General features: G+C 40.4%; 1 protein-coding gene across 1 annotated transcript; it reads right to left on the bottom strand.

Annotated features, from left to right (window-relative positions):
* Nucleotides 1-14,233: 14,233 nt before the first annotated feature.
* twist1b (twist family bHLH transcription factor 1b) lies at nt 14,234-14,746 on the bottom strand. The gene has a single exon (XM_061081768.1). The coding sequence runs from the start codon at nt 14,744-14,746 to the stop codon at nt 14,234-14,236; it is 513 nt and encodes a 170-aa protein (XP_060937751.1).
* Between the last annotated feature and the right edge of the window lie 10,958 nt (nt 14,747-25,704).

Below are 25,704 nucleotides of genomic sequence, written 5' to 3'. Positions count from 1 at the left end.
TTGTACACTGGCTGTCACTCCGCCAGCCCCCCCCCCCCCTCACCAATAGGTTCCTCGTCTTCCTACCAGTTTCTCCCCCGCCTTCCTCCCTCTCTCTCTCTCTCTCTCTCTCTCTCTCTCTCTCTCTCTCTCTCTCTCTCTCTCTCTCTCTCTCTCTCTCTCTCTCTCTCTCTGTTTCCCCCAAGACTGTGTTTGCTCAGGTGGACAGTGACACAGTTGCTGAATGAGCCCCAGTCGTCCGTCCCCCGTCCCCCCTTTCTGCACGCATGGCTGTAGACTGTGTCATCGAGTCAGAGTCCGGAGGGGCCTGCAGAGAGATGGAAGTGGAGGCTGAAACCTGGGATCACAGTGGACGGGGGGGGGGAGCAGGAAGTCGAGGAACAAACACAAAACAGGAACAAAACAAAATCAATGGGAAAATGCAAATGCAGAGACATTATAAGACTGATGGGTATAAACAGAAGGCGCACAATAGACGAGCCCGGAGGAGAAAAGACAAAGAATGAGCGAGGGTGAAAAAATTCGACCACCCATTCTGAAAATTGGAGAGGGGTGGTGGTAGACTGCGGAGGCCGTCTTGGTTTATGGTCCATGGAGGATGTCTTGAAACGGCGCTGTTTAGAGTTTATTTTATCATGCCACGCTGTTTCAGAGCCTGTCAGGAATCTCATTCTGCAAAGACTAATTACAGTGTAAACACTACATTAAAGTCTGTGGGCCACTCCACTTCACTATTTACCTTTTCCTCTAAACAATCCTGACATCCCTGCACAGATTGATTTTGTCCACAGAAACCTCCTCTGCCGGTGCTTATTTGTTTTGAAGCTGGCGTGCGATTCCCGCCGACCTGCCTGGTTACGGATTGGAGCGAGAACGTGATTTAACGTGGCTGAGTTTGAAAGACCGCCGAGTCGGTTCCCACCTGCAATCGCAACTTCATTTCGCTCACTTCACGTCTGAGCATAACCAGGTTTTTCCAGGAAAAGAAAAGAAATACTAGTGTTCATGTTACCAAAACATTCAACAGATACGAGCGGTTTTATAACTGGTGAGTGTCAAAGTGGTCCCACACTCAGGGCAGGCAACTGAAAACAAAACTGAGTATCTCAGTCCCTACAAAAAAAAAGAACAGAAAAGTCAACCAGGAAACTGGGCTTCATTAGCACATACAGGGGTGCTGAGGAGTGGTCACTCAGTGTCAGTCACCTGCAAGGCCGAGCCGGAGAACTTAATTACTACCACATGGGCCCAAAGGGCCGGAAGAGGACGCTTTTAAGGCCGGTGGAGAATTATGGCCTCCCTGATCTTTTAGTATATAAAACAAACAAAGGAACTGCTACTGCCTGCAAGTGTGTGTTCATGTCACTGTTTGTTGCCTTTGTGTTTTATTCTTCTTTTCATGATAACTGTGCAGCACACCTGAATGTGATCCCCCCCCTCCCCCACACACTCCTCCTAGCAGAATGCGGTTTACACTTTGTCAATAGAAAAAACTCTGCAGTAGAATAAAATCTTTTACTTTTGCAATCGAATAAAAACACAGTTTCACACAAGTCCTGTATTACAAATAATAAGCCTGCATTTGTTTATATACTCAAATACAAAAGAATAATCTGCAATTTGTATAATAATGATGAAAGTAAGTATATAAGTATATTTTACTTATACTGTTGTGATTGATTTGCAAAGTGTAAGCAGTAATTTAATAGTTAATTTGGCTTGTGTGCTGTTTGTATTATATCTTATCAATTTATCAATTTAATAATGAATATAAACATGTGTCTACAGTCCCATCAACCTGCCAGGGACTGAGGATGAAAACTAGTCCACATGGCCAATTCTGGCTCATTTACAGGTTGGACTTAAGTATGTATTTTACTTTAACTATTTAACTTGTATTTTACCTTTCAAATTAATAAACATACATTTCCTTGGAGGTAAGTTTAACTGCCTTATGATAGTGTGATTTAAACAAATACATTATATCTGTTTTTGTGACATCTTGATATTTTAACAACCATAGCTGTCAATGGCATGCAGTTTAAGAAACCGCGCAATATTTGTATTTGAAATTTAGATTTATAAAATATCATCAAATGGAAATACTCAAAGTACAAGTATCTCATGCTTGCAGGTATTAGTTGCACTCTACAATAGAGGGCACAGTATATATTGAATGGACTAAAATAGGACACACAGTTCACACAGAATCCTCTCGTATTCAACAATGTATGACCTAAAAAATGTGGGCCTAGCGTTTGCGTGTGTTGTGTGATTCCTGCCCTGACACCTGAGGAGTGTTGATATTCAGGCTGGGCCAGTATACCCAGCAGCTGCCTGGGAGGTGTAATAGGTTGTCTTACAAAGAACAGAGAGGAAATGAACCCTGGTATCTCGCTTGAATCAGCTACATCTGGAGCCAATTATTCATCCGAGTTGTTTTTGGCCAGTGATAAATGATTTAGTCACACTGCTGACACCATTTTTCAAGTATAAATATAAGTATGATATAGCTCAATGTGTTAGAAAAGAAAATCATTTTTTTCAAGTCTTTACATAAGACTGTTGCAGTAATTCACCTGCAGCTGTGAGAACTATTAAATTATAGAGGAGGAAAAAAATCTTATCACCATTCTCTTTGGGCTGCACGGCTTATTGATGATTTAAATGTTATTGGGTTGGATGATCGCTATGAATTCTTTTAGCTTAATTCGTCTCCATTTTGTGTTTTTTTTTTTCTCTCTCTCTCCCTCTATTATATCCACACTATTCCTCCTGTAATTTCAAACCAAAGCGAACACATTATTATCCTTATCTTGACACCATGATCTGACGTCGAGGAGTGCTCTGTTGCACTTGCATGCGGGTGGAGGAGAGAAGAAACATTCAAATATCTTTCCAGGCCAAATACAACACGGGCATTTCTGGTGTGACCGCAGGAGAAAGCTTAATAGCTCCTTGGAGGTTATGAACTGTTGACAGTTAATAAGTCATAAAATTTCCCCTCTAAGAGGATGCTAGATTCCATCTGCAGGGCACCCAGCACAAAGAGGCGGAAAGCAAATATCTCGCCGTAGAAGTGGACTGGAATCTCTCACTGGCTGCTCGTGGAGAGTCTCTAGAGCACGTCCTTCAAGGTTTCCTGATTTCTGCACAGATGGAGGAAAAATGACCAAATTACCGAATCATTTTCCTACTTTTTTTTTGTTGGACTATTGGAGAATATGTGGCCTTGAGAGCAGAGGCAAAGACATTGCATGCTACTGACCTTCGTGATTACTCCTCATATTATTGCGCTTGTCATCTATTTTCTTTGGCCCTTGGGATGTTTGCCATGGTAACAGCACACAGCGGGCTGTCTGAGCTGACCCATGCTGTCCTCCGCATTTCCCAGCTTGGCTGTGATGAAGGGAAGTCTCTGCCCGTGATCCCTAACCCCTGATGAGGAGGGTTCTCGATTTCAGCTCCGGGTCCAGCGTGGGCCTCATATCCCTCCCCGAGTGCTCTGCCACCCCCTCCCCACTTTTCAACCACAAAAGGCATCCATTCCTTGCATAAGCAGCGATTTCTTTTTTCTTTTGAGCCAAAGTGTACCAGATTACTTAAGCTGCACCTACTGCCCTCTCATAGAGATCAAGTGCTGAACAATGCTCGATATTTTTGTTTAAAAAATGTTGTTTAAAGTCATTTATGGGAAATGCGCTTATTTTCCTTCTTGTAGAGATGATTGTACTTGCAGCTTTGCCTCTAGCACTAAGACTGTAAACAGCAGGAGACATCTTGCAAACCCTCATCGTGTCGCCTCCATAAAGTTGCAAGGTCACCAACACAGGTTAAATGTTTAAACTAAGTTGTTTTCAGTGTTCAACCAAAAGCAAAGTGCTTAAATATAACTAAATATAAATATAACCATACAAAGTTCAATGATGCTTTAGTTGCCACAAATACGCTGTCAGTGATTCATGAGCAGACAAATGTTGTGTCTTTCGAGATACATTAATAAACAATGTTTCCTAACTATGCTGATAAAAAAAGTATTGAGATAAAATCTGCAACAAAACGTTTCCTTTAAAAAAACAAATTTGCTGTTGCTTCATATCATACAATGTATATAACGATGGACGACATGGCAGCTATCCAAAAGTGGCATCAAAAGTCTCAATCACCCGTCCATGTCCCTCCTCCTCCATGTTAATGGATGGAACATGGACAGAACTAAAATGTCAAAGTAAACATTAAACCAGTTTTTGTCAGAGACAGTTTATATCATGTACGATGGTTCTTCTGATTGACATCTGAGGATGTCTTACGATTGGTGACAGGCTGAGATTTTGAGAGGCTGGCAAGAACGTTTAGCTACTTTTAAACAGGGTCAAGCTAGCAGTTTCCCTCTGTTTCTAGTCTTTGTGCTAAGCTAAGCTAATCGTCTCCAGGCTCTAGCTTTACGTCAAATGGAGGGATGAGAGACGAGGATCAATCTTTTCAGCCAATCCTCATCCAGAAAATGACTGAGCGCTTTTCCTTTAATTTAATTTAATAGTGCCTCCTGGTGAGCATAACTATCTGACATTTTTTTCCAGAGCAGAGTTTTTTTTAGTTATAACTGTGTCTGTACTGTATATGCTGCTTTGACAGGTGTCCTTGCCAAATGCCATGACACAGCCTCAACAAGGCGTCCAGGCAACATATTGATGATGAAGTACAGACACGCTCATGCAGCTTCACCCAAGAGCAAAGCTAACAAATGTTTTGGCTGACTCTCCCTGCAAAACTTAGGGCATCCTTACCCCGGGACAGCCAGAGAAGGAAAGTTGTGTTTTTTGTGTCCTGTGGGGTTGAAAGAAGAAAATCTATTTACAAAAGCATGAAAATATTTTATCACTAGCAGCAGGGGCAGGAGTGTTTTAATGACCCGATCCGCAGGCCTCTGGCTGGCTGCAGGCTTTCTCAAACTGCAAAGAGCCCACTGGTCTGCCTGCCAACCCTTGGGGCAGCATTGAGATGAAACAGATAAGATAATTGTCTCTAATGAAATCCAGATCTCTCGGCCCGTCTGGACCAGGTCTCGCTGGGCCCTTTTCTCCTTTTTCTCCTTTTCTGAAGGGGGTGCTCCATATTGATCTTGAATTTGACGAGAGGCTGTGGAAGTCGCTCCCTAATTCAAACCAGAGCTGGTGCACGGGCCCTGGTGGAGCTTTGATACCGTTTGAAGTTCTGCAAGCGAACACGGCACCGTCAGCCTTCTGGACCCTGTTGTCATGACAACCCCAATTATCTTCCTTTACGGCCTTGTTTTTACACAGGAAGGGAGCCATTATGTTCTTTGGGCATTTGCATCTCTGTGGGGCAAGTGTTAAAGGTCAGGGAAATGAACCAAAATAACACATAATATGAATACAACACGGCACATGCATGTGTGTGTGTGAGAAACTCGCTGCAACACATGGAATGGGCACTTCTTCTGTTGAACATTTCTTGAATTACTTACTCAAACATATGTTCCCAAGGACGTGTAAGCTCCAGCTCTCTGCAGCATTTTGTCAGGTTTACATTAAAACTCTCTTCATATCACTGTTTTTCACAGTTGTCTTGCAAGTGTTGCACGATTTCAACAAATTCATAATTTTCTTCCTTTTCTTTCAAACGTGAATAAAGAAGCACAGTGAGGAAAGTGCACGCATTGTGAAATAATTCACCGTCCTCCGTGTTATTATTACTTTGAGTTTTCTCCAGAGAAAACAGCAGCTTAATCACAATACATTACTCATTCTTAGAATGTGATAATAGACTCGTAACACAGAATAAACTCCGAGCTGTTTTTCCTGATGGGTTTCCAGTCGTGTCCGTGGAAAGTTAATGTGCCACATGTATTTCTTTGCTTTGGGATCATGTGTGCTGGTACCAGACTGTTTGGTTCAAAAACAGCAGAACACGGCCCAGACTAAACTGCCGCTCTCGCACACGAGACGCTGCGGTTCTGACATCTTGTTCATATATTTTAAAAAGGGAAAAGTGAATGACTGCCAATCAGCTGCACCAAAGTGAGTCTTTGAAACGATAAACAAAGATTTGATTCATTGCATCAGAGATTTAAGCTTCATTTCCTCTTTTACATCCGTGGGATAAATACAGGAGAAACATGTGCCAGGCCCTGGAGTGAGCTGTGCACAGGATGGTTTCATGCAGCCGTGCTGGAGTGTTGTCGCAGGTACCAGTGGATTGAAACTCAAACAAACTTTCAACATTTGGAGCAGAATATGATTTATTTCTGTCTATGAGAAGTTAAACTTGTTAACATTCACGTAAGCTAAACTCTGCTGTAATTAATGGAGGTCTGAGTGAATGTCTCTTTCAGTGACAGATTGGGCTCGGTCCTCTGGTTTCCAAATTTTACTTTTTTTACTTTTACTCAACTGTTCTATGGTTTTCCTGCAACCGGTGGTGTTTGTGTTGAAATACAGACTAATACAAATAATTTAGTTAACTACACAAAGACTGAAAGTAGAGTCAGTTATCACCCAGATCTTATCAGACTGACCAGTGCGACCTAAATGAATGGCCTTAAGTGGTGTCGCTCTGCCGGGGGGGTCACAGAGAGCTGCGAATCAAAGGGGGAGCCAGAGGTTGACCAAACACGCTGTTCTCCCTCTGCCCTCGTGTAAAACTATCTGTCAAACACCAGTGCTCCTCTTTGAACTTGATTTAGCGCTGAGGTCAGCCGCTCCTCTGTTGAGGAGGCTGAAGCCAGCAGCACGATGACACAGAGACAAGAGCAGATAAGAGGAGGTTTACGTCGTCCTACGCTGAGATTATCATCGGGCTCTTAATGGGGTCTCTCTTAATGGGGGTCTCTCTTAATGGAGGTCTCCGACTGGAAGCATGTGTACAAACAGGCACACGCCGTTGTCAACAGATAAACCCTAACAACAGCTCGGACCGTTAAACAGAGAACTGCAAACATTTGTATATTTTCACTGTTAAGGTCACAGAAAGTCACAGCATGAAATGTATATTCAAAATTCAAAATGTGTCATTTTCACATTTACTTATTCACTTTACTTATGATATTACAACATACTGGTTGATATTAACTAATAAAATAATTTTCTTGAGAAAAAAAATAGAGGAAACTTTCGACAGTTTTTTAACATGCTGTTTCTTTGTTTTTTTTTGTTTGATTTTGGATTTTTTCACATTCTGATTATGCAAATTACCTGTACAGTACAATTTATCTAGAACCTACACCTCACTCTGACACATTGATTTTCAGTAACTGACATAAACTCTAACTTTGATCAGTTATCAACATAAGAAGCATCAGAAGTTATTGTACAAAGACACACATATTGTTGCCCTTCTTGTTGTTGTTGTTGTTGTTGTTGTTGTTGTTGTTGTTGACGTCGTTGACGTCGTTGTCTTGGCTGTTTTTTGATCAAGAGTCTTTGTCCTGCAACGGCGCTCCTGCTGGGACATGAGGAAACACATGATGAGTCATAACTTATATAAAACGTTAAAGCCAGGAGAGAACATAAAGTTATACGAACAAGAATTAACCCTGTTTACGATCCAGAGGACAAGCTGATTTAACAAGTATCTTGATCAGAGAATATAAGATGGATTCAGTCTGAGTTGCATAAACTTCTAAACTTGCACTTGTAATATTAGACAGTTCTAGAAATTAGTTATATTTAACTATATTTGATTTTAGAACAGTTTAGGTGTCATTATACCTCCTTGTGTTTTGTTTCAGACAAATAAATACGATCCTCTGGACTTTGTTTCAGAAACTGAAGCTGCAAACGTTGTCTTCAGGTCGAATTAGAAGCAGGAAGGACATTTGATAATGAAACATTCTCTGTGCTGCTCGGAAATCCATTTTATTTGGTTCATTGTAAACTTTAACAGATTTCATTTGAAAACACTTAAGCTCTCTTATTTCTACATTTTTGGGGTGGTGCTATATATTTTTTTGCATTAACCAAAGTATCCACATAAAACTGAAGAATGTACTTTCCCCTTCAGTCAGTCTGCAAAAGAACAAGGGTTTTACAGTGATGCACAAAACACCCACATGTGAAGAATCGACTTAAGTGGATGAGAAGAAAGTGTTTGAGATGGAACAATGGGGGAATAAGGAGATCATTGTGACACGTGGTAACAACACATCAATTATCAGTGTACTGGTATTCAGCGTTGGTGGGACCAGTGGGCCACCAGGTTAATGGGATTAAAACCCGAGGGGGGGAGCGCCCTTAGGGACAGGATCAGGGACCCTGCGTCATTAGAGCCCCATTACCCCCGGGCGATACACAGTGACCCGCATGTTTCACTCAGGGCCTCAATAAGGGACAAATTGTACTCTGACTCCATTCACATCCAGGAGAAGGTTACTTTGAATACAATTCCTACAACTTTTATATCGAGACTCGCGTCAGAAAGATGTTAATAGTATTATAATCCAAAATGTAAATAGGTTTAAAATTCCACAGTGTATTAGGACATTTATTTAGTCAATAAATGTGCAGAACAAGCTTCACTATATGCTCAAATTCCAGAAAAAGAGAGATACTCATCGGAGAGTTTGTAGTGAGGTTTTCTTTTCTCCTCTACCCTCAGAAAATAATCCATTGTTTCAACACTGAAGCTGGGGCTGCAGTTATATACATATATATTTGTCTACACACACACGTATTCATAAATATATATTCCATCTTGATTGAACATAAACAGGTATGTTTGAAATCACTGCTCTGGACTCTGACCGCCCTCCACTCCGTCTGTATGTTTATACTTCCTGTGAGAGGCCCTCTATTTACGGACAACTGAAGAACACAAATAATCATCCCCCTGCAGTGAAAAACCTGCTGTTATTATCTGCAAACTTCTGCGATGCCTTTGTGTACGCTCACGCTGCCTCCTGATTGCCTGTTTATTATTGCACTCTTTCTGCCGAGCCAATGGGGATCCAGCCAAGTCCAAAAGGTGCCAAGCCCTCCTCCCAGCCTCTTTCCTGTCCGTGACATCATTGTGTATTCCTCTAAAACAAACTGATCCGTGTCTTGTCTGCTGCCTGGGTGGCACGCATCACACGCAACAAAAGATTCAACACAAGGTGCACACGTTTCGACTCTGCCCTTTGGACACGTATCAAGGAACAGTTCTGGTCCCGCACGCAATCAGATGGCATGCCGGGATCATGGCGTCATCCTTCACCACCAGTCTACCTTTCCCTGTGATGAAGCATTGACCTTGCATTTTTATTTGAAATCTTCAATGTGCCAATTTAAACATGGCGTGTGTGTCCACAAGCCTTCAACCAGCTTTAAACAGCCATTAAACATTTTCTCCAACGGCCAAAAGCGTGCGATCGTTCGTTTCCACTTTTATCCAAATATCTCGAGATAATTTGACATGGCTGAAGCTCTGACATTGATTATTTACCTCCAGGCTCATTCCGTTTCTCAGACAAGGTTTTATATCGTTCTATAATCTCTCGATCAGAATCTTTGAATCTGGCAAATTAAGGATTCTCTAAAACAAAGGAGAGAATTCATTCAGTGTGTTTGGTCTTCCTTCTGCAAAGTCCCTGTAAATCTATTTAGACATTTTAAAGGTAAAAAATAAGTGATCAAGAGAAGTTTTTACGAGAGAAATAAGAGGAAATAATGAGCAGAAATCCGAAAATTAACCATAAAAGAAACTTCAGTCAATAATTTTCTTTTTCAAACCACATAACCAACAATCCCTGTGTTGACTGAATCTAGTCAGTGTAGCACAGGTGCCTTTAAACATCCAATGCAGATAAAGCTGCACAGAAACTTTTTTGGGCTATGTACACATCTTCAGTTTTCTGTCAGGTTACACACACGTCTCGGATTAAACTGAATTACTGTGTATATGTTTTATTTTAGGGAGAAAATCTCTTTAAAGTCAGATTCCCATTAGTATGACCAGTGATCAGTGTTATCACCTGAGGAAGACTATCTATGAGGACTTTAAGAAATAAGTTTAGGTTGATTTGAATGAATATATGATTTGGTGGAATATAAAACTAGGTCTATTTGTCTATGACAGTTATTCATTGGTGCTGTCATCTGAAGTTAGTGCAGGTTGCTGCCCATTCACAACAGCAGTAAAGGTCACTGGACCCAACAGGTGCTGCCGTATGTAAAGAGATGCACAACACTCATGGATTATGGTTTATTTTTAAAAGTCATATTTTTAATAATTCAAATGAATTTACTTCAGCATCTGAATAATACATGAAATTAAATCAACTTTAATTCCCAGTTATATCACAGGCAAAGGAGTCAGCTTCTATAATAAATATAGTCCCATAGTAATAAGTAGAATGAGAGACCAGGCACATACTGATCCTTCTGACGTGTTGCTCGAATGGTTTCAGCTTGATCTAAGTTTTCTTTTTGGGCAGCGACTGATCTGACTTCTCACATGTGTGATGGATAAAATGCCCTCTCAACAAAGAACTGCATTAGAGATGCAAATGTATTCAATAATCAACAGAGTCCAGATGCAGTAGGAATGCACTGTCTGTTTCTGTTTAGTTCCCCTCTTCACTTCCCTGCCTCACCTGCAGCTATGCTGTCTGATCTTGTCTCTGTGCAGCTGAACTTCTCCTGAGTTTAATATTCACTTTCTGAGACAATGTCAAAGATGAGGATCAAACCGAAAAACATTTCATTGCGCAAACAGGAGGGACTTAGATTCGAAATGTAAAATCTGGTAATGCATTTAAAATAACTGAACATGCTGTGAGGGTTGCACCTGCTCTTTTTTCCTGTTACCTTCAGAAATAAACTAATTTAAGCAACAAAATAAAACAACATTTTATGTTTCTGGTGTAGCAAATGATCAAAGTCATTCCACAGTGCTCTCACATAATAAAGTATGAGTCAAAACATTATTTTATTTAATTTAAGCTGTGCTTGCAAAAAAGCTCAGCTTTTACAAATACCATAAAATTAATGTATTTATTATAATTTATTTTAACTATAATAAACAAAACTTGAAATATTTTTTAAAAGAGGCAAAATTTGTAGAAAAGTCTGCTCCTGTCATCTAGTTTAATGAATAACGTGTGAGAAATTATCTATCACCTGTTAGCTGCAGGAGCCACGTCTCTGGATTGTGGTTAAAAAGGTGTTATAATAATAATTAAAGTAATACTAATAATAATAATAGTAATAATCATAATAATAATAATCATATTATTATTATAATAGCCCTAGTAAATGTTTTAAATAAAAGTTTTCAAACATCTGTTTATTGATCGATTTTGAGCAGTTTTATACAAAAACTGATTTAAATAACTATTTATCAACACATTTAATAAATTAACGTTATTCTGCCTGAAACGCACATGAGAGCCAATTATTCCTTTGCAAACATTTTAATATTTCATCCATAAAAAGTGGAACAAAGTTAAAAATAATTACACACAATGCAATAAGTTAATTCGATTAACTTTTGCCTTTAATGCCTGATGCACAGTTCTATTCTTATTACGTCTCTTTTTCTTCCAGATCATAAATTCTCGTTCATCTTTCATACTGCCCTCTTTTGAGCCTCCTCCCTCCACACGCACACACGCACACACACACACACACACACACACACACACACACACACACACACACACACACACACACACACACACACACACACACACACACAATCACACACACACACGCACACACACATTTTTAAAGTGGTCAGAAACTTTGACGGTGTAGGCCTGTCAGTGTTTGAAACTTTTAAAAACACGTCCTCACATATGATTTTACAGTTAAATAATAAAGCCTAGTCAGAACCGACCCACTACAGACTGTCTATATAGCTTCATATATAACCCACCTTTGTCTGAGCACCATCCTCAGCCTGATCCACACTATTCCCCGCGGGGTGGCCCTCTCTTAAATCCGCTTGGATCAGAGCTGCTCTGGATGATCCTGGAGGTGGGAGCGGGCAGCCTCCGGGTTCGTGTCCGTGTGAGAGCAGCTCTGCTCGGTGCTCGCTCTCTGTCTGTGTGCCGAGCTGCTGCTGCACCGCTGAGTCCCTGCACCGTCTGAACATCTGCTCATTTCACGTGACCTTCTTTTAAAAATACTAACATCTGTTCTAAATAGGTTTCATTCTGTGCCTCTGCATCGCGTCGATTGCCAACTCCTCTCCTCTGCAGAAAGGAGCAGAGGGAACTTATTGAAGGATTTAGCGTTGCATAAGGACTGGATTCAAATTTCTTTTTTCTTTTCTTTTTTTTTTACAGAAGAAAAACTAGTTTTTTTGTGATTATCACGAGGATGTTGCAGCTTTTATTTCACATACAGCCAGTGTTTGTTGATGTGGTACCGAGTGAAAACCTTATAACGTTTTTCAGGAAATGTGTTTATTGATCAGGCCGATGGACTGTGTTTGTGCAGCATTTCTCCAAACTCACCAGTGAGAACAGCCTCTGCAGCCTGTGTTACCTTCACGGCCTCCTTGAATTTCATAGACATCTGGGAATTCCATACATGCCTCGCAAGCCAATTACACACCTTCAAACGGACGCACACTTTGATTTGGACAGTGAGAAACACCTCTGAGATCCATCAGTGGGCAAGATTTATTTAGTGATGAAAACAAAACACGGATGCAGAAAGTCTCTTTCAGAAGTCATTGTAAATAGCCCTATAATCGATCACATTATCCCATTTGGTTCATTATTGTTGGAAATTGTCTGCAGCAAAAGTGCAAGAATAAAATAATTCATATCAGACCTCTTTAGAGATAGAATATCCAAATCTGTAGTATCATGAATAAAATGCACTACTAATAATAATAATAACAACAACAAACTTTATTCGTTTAGCCTTTCAAAACACAAACAGGGGGCTTTTTACATTAAATGAAAAACTGAAGACAGACAATAGTTTGGTTGTTCAGCATGGATGTATAACTGCAGGTTGACTTGACCCCAGTTGTACTTATTTACTCATAATGTTGAGTTTCATGCCCAGACCTTAATCTCACTGTAAACAACCCCAGGAAACCAGAGGGTTTTTTTCATCTTAATTAAAAAATATAATTTTAGTCTGACTGTGAGTTTTCTTCTCCACGTTTTTATTATTTTTGAATTTTGCAGAAGTCTTCACATTTATAAAACGTATGTGTGAACAATGGAAGTTCCTTTAACAGTTGTGTATGTTAAAGAGGAGTGAGGGTTTTATTTAATCTTGGTTTATATATTATTTTTGGAATGTGTAACTTTACTATAAGTAAAAAAAACCTAGCAGCATGTTTTTCTTACGCTTTTACTGGAGCCAATAAAAACTCCATCTGTTTTCCCAAGTGACTGCTGGCGGTATATTGTGGAAGCTTTTGTCATTAACGTTGTTTTAGAAGTTGAAGAATGTGTTGACATTTAAAATTCACATTTGTTATATTTATTTTTGACATATAAAAAAAACAAAAAAGTGACAGAAAAAGAACAAAAAAAGTCAATCTCATGTAATTTTCTTTAATGGAAAACAATATACAAACATTTACAAAAAAAACGATAATAAAAATAAGGAATGTGTTTGCATTTTGTCAGACACAGGATCCATTCCTCAATGTTACACGTTTCCCCAATAAATAAATAAATGTTTTCTGAAAATATTTTTGTTTTTTTGCACAGGTTAGATCCACACAGACTGAAATGTGAGCTTCGCCACCAGTTGAAAGCCCCACAACACAAGAGCACTGCTTCAATAATGCACTTTGACCTCTGCAGAAAGTAGTCCAAAGGCATGCAGTAAAAAAACTAAACACACACATGGTATTTTCAACATTCGTCGTCAACAACAGGGAAACACATCAGAGTGAGGTGTAGGGAGCGAACACACGGTGTCGGGCCTCTGCGAAAAGAAACCACCATCCCCGGACCCTTTCCTGTCGTCTTTGGTTTTAAATAGAGTGATCCCATGTATCCAGCATTGGACTCCAGGCTTGTCCCGTCAGAATGTGATGAAGTAGATTCAGCAGTCACCTGTGGGTTAGAGACGAGGCACCGATTATCTCTGAGCTCTGCAGGAGAATTACGCACAATTGCGCCAAATAGACGCCAGGCTGCATTGGGGCCGCACAGAAAGAACTGTTCTTATAGTGTCATTTCTCCCAGGGTGGAATCAGCTCTCTTGATTAAACAAAGACATTCGTACCATCTTCGGGAGGAACAGTCTTCCTCCAGATGTTAGTGAGATGTTGACATGGACCAGGCGCCCTCCATCCTCCACACTGAGAAGGCGTAGCTCAGCCTCTCATGCGCCACATAACTGCAGCTTGACATCTTGGAGTCCAGCTCGTCGCTCTGCAGCACCTGGTAAAGGAAGTCGATGTATCTGGAAGCGAGTTTCAGCGTCTGTATTTTACTGAGCTTGTCCGAGGGCAGCGTGGGGATGATTTTACGCAGCGACGTGAACGCCTCGTTCAGGGACTGGGTCCTCTGGCGCTCCCTCACGTTGGCCATGACGCGCTGCGACTGGAGATCCTCGAAGGACTGCGGGCTGCCGCTGCTGCTGGACTTCTTCCCTCGTTTCCCCCCAGGGGTCGGGCTGTCCGAGTCCTCTCCGCTCTTCCTGCTCGGCCTCCTCTTCCTCCCACACCTCTTGGGCTGACTGTCCTGCTCCCCCTCGCTGTTGCTCTGACTGTCCACGGGAGATACTGGCGAGCTACTAGACTCTTCGCCCATATTTTCCTCAGACATCTCCACTCGGGCAGATGGCGGCTGAACGAGTTCCCCCCACCTAATAGAATTATTTCCCTCTCATGAAGTCAAAGAGTTAGTCCGCTTGTAGGTGCAGTTCGCGGCTTGGAGGAAACCAAAGTATCCATAGATAGAGTTCCTGGGAGGACAAGACTTTTTCTGATACTTGAGAAACTTAGGCAGTTCTTATAGGCTGCACGGCGTAAACTTTTTGGGGAGGGACAGGATTGGCCAAGAAGATGAATTACGCGAGGAGAGGGGTGGGAGCATCTAAAGGAACCATCAGAAACCCTCCTAATAATAAATCAGAGGAGGGAGAGATAACAAGGGAATGCTGCACTGTCATGACAGTACATTATAAACTAAGATGTGTTCTTGAATGATAATAATAATTCTAACTCCAGTTACATTTTATTAGACTTCTTAGACATGACATGACATTATAAACTAAAATATAATTGTATCTAAAAGTAATGATTTTACTCTATAGAGTTTTATTGGACTTCTAATAAATGAAATTACACAGTTTTACAGAAAGAATATACTTCTTATACAATAATAATAACCCTTAACTCCAATTAGATTCGTGCTAAACTTTTTTTTTACATTAAAGTAATATAAATATATTTCTATACATTTTATTAGTGAAAAAAATATTTTGTCACTTCTGACCTTTATGAGTTCACAGGGGAAATCGAAAAGTACATTGACCCATTACACTTGTGCTGAAATTTCTTTTTGAACCAAAACCACTTTAAAAACCATGCAAATAAGATTTGAAACTAAAAGGTTATGACTAGATTTCCTTCCCACAAGTCTTAGTGCATCCAATGCATATTATTATTATCTCATCCATTAATCAGGATCCAAATATAATACCTGTTGCTTCATATCACTGCTTTATGTTGCTGTAAATTCCAGTAAGTGCATGCAGCTCACACTTCTTTTTTAAGCCCAGTATTATGCAAACTTGGCACATCTCCGCAGACATAACCCACATAGATTTTGGATTTATGTTTCCATCTAGTCTTACTAAAACCAAGTCAGATCAAAAGGCTTTTATATAGGCAACACATGATCCCAATCTTACATTTTTGACATGTAGCCAGTGCTGCAAAGTTTCAAACTTTTCCTTGGAGGAGCACTGCATGCTCTAAGTATGTCCCCCCACAAGAGGGCATTTGTTTTCTATACAGTAATACACCACAAAATGTATGTAAACTGTTGGGAAATAAAGTTTGTGTCTCTTTTTTCATCCATAAAACAATACAAAACGTGTTTATTCCCCGCTGGTTGCAGTCAGGAATGAGAAAAAGGGGGCAGCTCTGGGGGTAAAGCCCTCTGGTATTTACTGGGTTGGTGATACAATATCCATCTTGTTTAGTGGAGGATTACTTTGTTTAGGTTGAGAAGGCTGTGGTCCACAGGAGCAGCATCTGGTTCAGGAAACAGGGGGGCAGCCGGGGTCAGGGGTCACAACACCAGTGAACATCCATTTACATCTTTGCGGAGGCCTGAGAGTGAAGTATTGTTCCAGGGGAAACACAGGCTTTGTTTAAGTGACACTGTTTCTTTGTCAGTTGAACATTTCAAAACTTAACCAGAGACATTAGCACCTTTATCGCACTTTTCTGCTTGCTCTCAAAGTTAATTCAAAACTTAGATTTCGGATCTTCCATAAATATTTATATGTTTATGATGATGCTGACTGAGAAAACATGAGGCTGAGCAGCTCTAGACTTGTGAAGGTGAGCTTACCTGTCTGTTGGCTCTGTCCATGGTGCTGATCTCTACCTGCTGTTCCTCACAGGTTAACAGACCACCAGTCTTTCCTTCACTGTTCTATCTACAGCAAGAGAAGCAACAAGTTAGTAGATTTTATATTTACATTTGCTTCTAATCTTGTACGTGTGGTATAGATCGGAGAGTAAACGAAGTATTTATGTTTCACAATAATGGGTCATTCCATATGTATTGTAAGTGCTTTTCTAGCTTTAATTTGCCTTACAGTTGTGAAAGTACTGGACTTAAATACTTGTTGTTTACATGAGCATTTCCTCTTTACACCCCATGATGCCTCTCCTCCACTGCATTTGAGAGGACACAGTTTTGTAACATTAAACAGTTTACAACTGTATGACCTCTCAGTGATAATGTCACAGATAAAGAGAGAAATGAGGAACTAGTTACGTTACAAATTATGATGTCAAATACAAAGCATATATAATTTATATACTATGATTTCACCTCTTTTTATAGATTCAAAGATTACCCTTTTATAGATTAGAGCCTCAATCCAAATAATTTTAAACCTTTTTATGGATTCAATTTACCCTTAAGTAAGAATTGGATGTAGTTGTAGTTTAAGGGAGTATTTCCCTTTTCAAGCTCCCTGATGGCTCTGCTCCACTTCATTTCAGAGCACAATATTGTACTTTTTAATCAACTACATAAATTTAACAGCTTCAGTCACTAGTTACTTTTCCAGTCAGTAGGTAGTTTTTACATACAACACACATTAACCATTTACAAATCTTGCCTACACACATTTGATAGATTATGGATGACCTATTTTTAAAGATTAAAATTGTTAAATTAGTTAAAGAGTTTAGATTAGCTCTATGAGAATGATCCAGTAATGGTAATCAAGACTATCAGATACCTTGCATTGTGAGTACTTTCACTTCTGGTACTTTTAGTGCATTTTGCTGTGTTTACCAAAGAAACATTTGAGTTGCAGGACTTGGAATGGAGAATTTCAATTGTGCTGTAATGTATATACTATGAAGTTAAGTAAGTCTGAGTGAATTTTAACCAGGTTTATTGCGATTTCATGGTCTGTGTCTCAGACCCTGGTCCACCATCATCCCCTATTTTAAAAACCAATAATGCAAGACCAAGTATTTACACCCACTCCACATTTACATTTCTTGGCAGATTTCTCTGCGGAGTTCTGCTCTTTGCTGCTGAAGTGACTCTGAGAAAACACAGCTGCTCCTCTCGAATATGATGTCACCACAGGACAACTTCTCCAGTGTTGATCTTTAATAAAGACGAAACCTTCATCAGTCACTTATGGACTGTCAGGGCCTGACAATTACAGGAACATGAAGACGAGATAAACAGCGCTGATTGTTTTTCGGAGGGATTGGCCCCATGATGCTCTCCTCCTGGCCCGTAGAGCGGTGGCAGAGGACAGATGAAGAAAGCCTTTGTCCTTATCAATGAGCAGTGAGTGGGGGTTTTGATAAAGTCAAGTGTATATTACTGACTCATGCAACTTGACACACCAGTCATGAGAGACCCCAGAGCGTCATTAACCACCTCTCCCCGAGGTCACATCAAGGCAGACACTACTCAGGCTCTCACTCACTAAGTCCAGAACCGGAGCCAGATCCACAGAGACCTGTCTATTTTCTCTGCTGCGGCCTTGGAAGGCAGTGTTTCTCTATCAGCCTACTCATATCTGTTGAAAAAACAAACCACAGTCCCCCACATGTACAAGGCTCCCACAATTGCCAGTGATATTCATGTTCACTCCATTAAAGCTGAACCGCAATGAGTCCAATGCCAGCCAGCCAAGATGGATCAACTGTATGAGATGAGAAAAGACAGGGGTGCGCTCTTCAAAGAGAAAAGTCCCAGATAGCCTCCAATCAACCCGCGGGACTAACAAGGTCAAGCAGCAGAGTTGGATGACAGCGTTTTTCCCTCAGAAATAACTTCAAAATGTCCCATTCTGCAGAGAAATCCAGACACTATATCAGGGGGTTATTTTCTGATAAGAGCAGTGGTGGTGAGGAGAGAGGATTTGAAGTGTTGAATTGGCCTTTATAAGCTGTCTGGACACATAGGAGCCAGGACTCCTGAAGTTAGCTGTAAAAAGAAAGCCTTTGAAAGCCTTGAGCTTTGATGCCGCAGGTTTTTATCGTGGTTCAACTCGGTTTTCCTGGAGCAAAGCACAATTTTGACTTTGTCTGAGAAAAGCCAGCAAGCCTGCCAGTTTTTATATAGTCTTCTATCATAAAAATTAATGATTTTTGCAGCACGAATGGTTGATTTTGTTCAAAAAGTGTAGATGCACATGAGTATCGTCACGTGTTTGCGTGTTACAGATGAACTGCTAAATCCATTCATGTCATCCTAATGACTCTGTGGGATGTCAGACGGCTCCACCGCACAATGACACCTTATTAGCCACTAAGAACCAACAAACCTCCGGTATGTTTTCACAGCTTGGAAGCTCGGGGTGATGTGGGGTCTGTGGAAGAACTGGCATCCCAGCAGTATAATCTCTGTTTAAGACACACACACACCGACACACACACACACACACACACCGACACACACACACACACACAAAGCAAACACAGGGCTTCCTCTGAGAGTTTCATTGGTCAAACCTTACTCACAAAACAACAACACAATATATACTTTCCAGTGAGGAATAACCAAAGCCTGCAGGATCCCCGAATTCTGCGTTCAACCCGTGGAGCTTTATTTATTTCTGCCAGATGAATATCAGCTCAATCTGTTGAATCTTAAACCTCAACGTCGCTGAGCCGTGCCTTCTGCTGCCCGTAAAGCTCGCTGGCACCCAGCAGACCACACACACTTTCACCCAGGCTGCTGCAGCATGGAGACCAGTGCAATGACCCCTGCATTCAAAATATCTGCTCAGACAGTTACAGTAGTTTTACCTTGTCCGACCGTGAGAGCTCGACAGGTGCGGCTGTGAGTTTAAACAGGACTGCCTGTGCTCAGCTCACCAAGAAATACATCGTTCTTTAAGGTTTTATTGAATCTGTTATAGAAAGTTGTTCAGTTTAGACTTCACTGATGTTTTGAAGTTTTCGTTGCACTGTTTTTATTGTTCTATGCATTATTTTTACTGTTTTGTCCACCACACTGATGATGGAAGATGAAACTGAATTCTGGTAGCATTACTTCAAATCGGTACATATAGTACTGGACGTTATTAGAGAGTATCTGTGCAGAAAGTCTTATGATTTATCTAAAACTGGGATTTCCATGGCAACCAAGGTCAAATTAATTTTGTTTTTAACATTGAAGAGTAGTATGGCACTCAGTGAGGACATACCTCCATAGAACAAACAAACTAACTAACTAACTAACTAACTAACTAACTAACTAACTAACTAACTAACTAACTAACTAACTAACTAACTAACCAACTAACTAACTAACTAACTAACTAACTAACTAACTAACTAACTAACTGTGGGACAATAAAGTAATCTTAAATAACTAACCAATGAACAAGGGTGGAAATCAAGTGGTAACCCATAGGTTTGGAAACTAGAGTTTTGAAGAAGAGAGTTTTGATTATGACCATCTTGGATTTTTGGAGCCGGATGATACCATATTTGGACTAGAGGGCGGAGCTTGAGAGGAGCAAGGGGCGGGTCTGAACTCTGAACCCGGGGGCTGTAAACACACCCACCTACTGACAATACCATGATCCCGACTGCAGATCTAAGAACTGTAGCTGCTAACACAGTTAGCTTCCATAATCCCAGGTCAATTTCATATCTTTTCTTTATACAGTCCATGGTGCAAGTGGTACATTTATTAAATTCAGCTACAGTCGCCACATTTTGTATTATGTTCTGCTGATAATAAAGACCCAGGGAGCTAAGAATCAAAATATATAACATGTGGTTCATCTGATGCGGAACGTAATTGCTCTCAAATAAAAGCTAAAAGTCACTTTGACCTCATTATTGTTGCTTTTCATTGTCAGACCATCTTAGTTGGAGCCAACACAACAGAAAATATGCCACGTTCCTACGTTGTGACTGAACTGAACATAAACTGACCCACATGTTGTAGTGTAACAGTCATCATATTAGATTGATGTGCAGGCAAATAAACAATGCGGGTGCGTGCTGGGTTAACAATCACAATTATACTGCTGTCATTTCCCCATGAGCTTTTATTGTTTCATAAACTGAACATAACTGACAAGATGACTTGGCGAAGAATATAACCTCGGCTGGGATCAATCATCAGTCTTGTGCACAATATGAAATAATAAAGGAAGAACTGCTGCAAATGTAACCACAGCGCCCTTTTTATCTTTAGCTTTGGCGTAAAACTCAGAAACGCAGAATAAGCCTGGCAGTGGAGGAGAGCAGCGCAACACGACATGTCACATTGACTTATGGAAGTGATGAGCAGAACATCGGTCGTCCAGCGGCGGCTCTTCGCTCCAACCACAAGTGCTGCGTGGAATCCCACCACAGTCCCTGTTAATAAAGGGGTCTGTGAGGAGAGGGGAGGTCAAACAGAGTGCTGCAGCTGCACATGAGGATAAATTTGCCGGGGATGATGGGCAGAGGTGTGGGGGTGGCGACAGAAAGGACCTGGGGAGTGATCAGGACGGAGAGAGGTCTCCCATCACTCGCCAGAACCAACAGAAGAGGAGTGAGGAGGATCACATCAGCTGCTGATACATGTGGACAGATGATGTATTTAGGTAGCCTTCAACCCAACAAGCGAACTGCCTAGGAAATGCAACAAGTCACTTTCTGAATCATGTGAGGCAGTAAGGACACCAACTCTTATCATGAACCGCAGCTGTGTTCCCATCTCCCCGGATTTCGGCTCACCTCTGCTCCTCCCAGTGTGTCAGTAAGAGGCGACCTCCTCTTCCTCCTATTCCTCTTCCTCCTCCTCGAGTCAGGCAGGCCAATCTGTCAGGACACAATAAGCTACCTCTCCAGTTCTGTTGTTTCTGGAACCCTCCGGCCCCGCTCGTTCTCCCTCTTGGTGGACAGAAATTTGCCAAGAAGACACTCTTCTTTGACGGATTTAACTCCCCTCCCTGATCTTGGCTGGATTTGCCCCCCCCCCAGACCCCCACTTTCTCTCTCTCATGGGTGTGTTTGCTTGTACTCATCAATGTGGAAGTTGTGTGATCATGGATGTTCTTTTCATTCCACTCGGCTCGATCATCGCCTTCAGTATTTCCAATCAGAGGAGCATGGGCACGTAAAAGGTTGTTTGTGAGACTTCAAACATGTGGATGAATCTGAAAGTTTAGCTTTAATCAAATTTGGCTTCACATTTGGGCTTCTGTCATTTTGTCCCTATTATAAACAGAATATGGTAACTTGCAGGGTATTTGCAACTTTATAAGGCCTTACAATTTCCAAGGGGAAGATTTAACTCGACCTAGCACCTGAGATTTGAAGGTACAATTCATGTTTTTTTGTTGTTAGCTTTTGTTTTCAGGATAAGGCCGTGTTTAAAAGCAGGACATTATTACTAGACACTCAGTGATGTGGTCATTATGAAAATGTTATGCTACATTCCCATGTCTCATTCCCAGTCCTTCACCATCTGGTTTTTAGATTCTTGTCGAACTGGGAGTGTCCGGGTTGGTACATCAGACACACTCCTCACACCTCCCCCGCACCATCATGGCACACCTGACAAAACTCTGTGTCAGATAGGATGTGATCACAACAACACAAATAAACAGACACGAGGGGAACTGGACAAATCCTGTGCCATGGTTCCACTGAAGGTGAAGCAACCGCACTGAATCGGGGGCTTTGTTGTGGTCGGAGGTGCAGATGCAGATGTTTATCAGAAAAACCCCGGGTTTATTTGTGTCTTCTAATTTTCCTTTTATCACAGTTCTTTGCTATGACGACACTCGAGTCTCCGCGAGGCTGCTTGATGGAAAAAGTGAGAGTGCGAGCAAAGTGAGGTGTCCAAGGATGTGGAGGGTGATTACTCACAAAGCTGCTCTGAACGCTGCCAAACACTTCAGGTTGTTTTCTCTCCCTCTCTCTCTCTGTGTGTGTGTGTGACTCATTTGCTAACAGAGCTTCCTCCTTCCCAGCGGTGGTCATGGGAAGAGGCTCCAGCTCGACTGTTAGTCAGAAGAAAGGCATTGAACTCCGGGCGAAAATCGACACCTTGTAACGCACACCACAAACATTTTCAGCTAAAAGTAGAAACACAACAAACCAGCGCAGGTTTACTCACTACAACAACCTCTCTTGTTGTAGTGACCGAGGAGAAACACAACCTGCGTTCCTGAATTTAGATCCCAGATTTTATTGTTTCCAACAAGCTGTTTTCAGCTATATTGTGCTTTGGTATGTGTGTTGAAGCGATAGTTCACCCAAAAATGTCCTCATATTTTACTCAACACTATGCCAATGGAGGGATGGGTGAAGTGTTTGAGTCCAGGGTTCAACAGCGCTGCAGCCAAATCCCAAACTATTAAAGTAAAGGGTGACCGACATTCAAATTAAATTCGAAACAGCATCATTTACACCAAGGTTTTAGCCTAAATGTCTCTTGTGATCAGCCGTCATTAAGGCTAACAACATGTTGTAAATTACACTGATTCGAGTTGAATCGTATTGTCAGGTCTTATTAACACTTGGATGACACCACATGAGCAGTATGGAGGAAGTTTAGATTTTTTCATGTTGCTTTTGTACATTTGAAGAATCAGTAAGTTAAATTGTATTGGATTTGGCTGCAACGCAGTTTAGTCCTGAAACTTCAAAAGTGTTTTGTCGATTCAAACACTTCAGTCACCCCTCTATCGGCAGAGGGGTGAGTAGATAATGAGTGAATTTAAATTTTTCGGTGAACTATCCCTTTAAGAACTAAAAAGAATTCTTTCTTTTAATGCAGCAACTTATTGATTTCAACTTTTGAACTTGATGGCTGATCATCAGGGACAGCCTTGTGTGCTGCTGTCGCTGGTTTCCTCTCTGCAGTGCAGGTTGCTGTGCCTGGTCTCCTTCCTTTTAATCCTTTCCTGAGTGACTAAAACAGCAGTGATAAATGAAGTGCAGCCGCAGAACCAGTCTCTTCTAAGTGCTGAACTTTCTCTGCTTTCACATCATCTATTACCAAATTATTAGTGTCAATCTGAAAAGTTTGGCGGGTGGAGGACTGTGGTGGGTGGTGGTGGGCCATAGGAGACACCACCGCTACCTCTACAGCACGCATAAATCACCAGGCTAATAAATTGAAAGGCTAAATGACTTCTTGCCCTCAACATATATCATGGAGGCAAACCAAATGAAGCCTTATATACCCCAGAGGACAGAGGAATGCTTCTGTTCATAACAGTGATTTGTGGATGGCTCGCAGGGCGGCTGGCCTCAGGAGTCGGAGTCGACCCTGTTTGGATTCTCAGGCACAATTCTATATGTGTCTTTTGAATTTGTTAATGAGTAGAATAATAGTTGTAGTTCTTATTTATTATGTCTTTTGTGTTTTAGACAACAACACTTTTAATATCTAGCAAATTATTTTGACTGTCAAAATTCTGCAAATTGAGTGAACAGATAAAGTGAGGTAACGTGTGTTGGCAATGTTCACACTCTATTTAACTGACATGTTTACAATGCTGAGGGGAAACAATTAAAAATGCACAATTATTGAGATTTATATTGTTGCATTCGATTGTTTCATTAAAAGATGGTTGACATGTTGAGAATATTTTATATTTATATTTGTTTACTGAGCAGTGATATTGGAAAAACAGATTTGGCACAATTGAACAAATGTTGACCAGCAGTGAAACCAGCCCAACATCAATACAATGGCGCCACCCAGTGGATTCAAAGTATCTAGTTCTTGGAGGTTGCCTTTGTTTTTATACAAAGTGAAAATGTGAAATAGGTGCTATCTAGAAACCCTTTGATACACAAGCTATGCAAACCCCCTCTAACGCACATCATGGGTCAAAAATGACCCGTATTGACTTTCAATGTTATTTCATGCACGGTTGAGTGTTTCTTTGCTATATTTTTGGAAATCTAATTATTTCATCATTTAATATTCAAAGTATTCATTAAATATCTTGTTTTTGATTACCACAAATCATTATTTTCATTTTATCTTTCATAATTTATGAACTAAAATAGTTTTTGTATTTTTAAATCAAGTTTACACACATGGGTCAAAAATGACCCGATGGAGTTTAAATTGTAAATATCTTTGCAATAAATATATTTCATCATTCAGAATTTCAGGAATTCCTCAATTAACTTGTTTTTGATCATCACAAATTCTTATTTTCATTTGTCCTTTTCTACATTTTTAATAAAAAACATTCTTGTATCACTACCCTTCCATGGGTCAAAAATGACCCGTATTCATTTCACATGTTATTTCATGCATGGCTGTGCTTCTTTGCTATATCTTTTAAAATCTATTCATTTAATCATTTAATATTTCAAAGTATTCATTAAAATATCTTGGTTTTGATTGACACAAATCATTATTTTCATTTTCTCTGTCTTAATTTTTGAACTAAAATAGTTTTTTTTACTTCATCACGTTTACACACATGGGTCAAAAATGACCCATGTATGCAAGTGTGAATTTGATAGGAACCTTTGATTTGTAAATGTTTGTAGTTAGGAACATGTTTACTGTGGACAACTTTTCACATGCCACACTTGTCAAAACTACTGACCCATGTGTGTAAACTTGATGTAGTAATACAAAAACCATTTTAGTTCAAAAATTAAGACAGAGAAAATGAAAATAATGATTTGTGGTAATCAAAAACAAGATATTTTAATTAATACTTTGTAACATTAAATGATTAAATAAATAGATTTTAAAAGATATAGCAAAGAAGCACAGCCATGCATGAAATAACATGTGAAATGAATACGGGTCATTTTTGACCCATGTTGTGCCTTAGAGGGGTAGTGATACAAAAATGATTTTTATTAAAAAAGTAAATAAGGACAAATAAAAATAAGAGTGTGTAATGATCAAAAACAAGTTAATTGAGGAATTCCTGGAATTCTGAATGATGAAATTCATTTATTGCAAAGATATTTACAATTAAAACTCCATCGGGTCACTTTTGACCCATGTTGTGTATCAAAGGGTTAAGACATTCGATTCATTACATTTTAATTGTTCAACTGGTAAAAGATTTT

This window comes from Limanda limanda, chromosome 11 (genome assembly GCF_963576545.1).
Source record: "Limanda limanda chromosome 11, fLimLim1.1, whole genome shotgun sequence".
NCBI classification, from domain to species: Eukaryota; Metazoa; Chordata; class Actinopteri; order Pleuronectiformes; family Pleuronectidae; genus Limanda; species Limanda limanda.
Note: the sequence above shows the minus strand (reverse complement) of the source record. Positions and strands in the feature narration are given on the sequence as shown.

Coding starts and splice junctions, on each gene's coding strand:
- twist1b (XM_061081768.1), bottom strand. CDS start 14,746: ATGTCTGAGGAAAATATGGGCGAAGAGTCTAGTAGCTCGCCAGTATCT.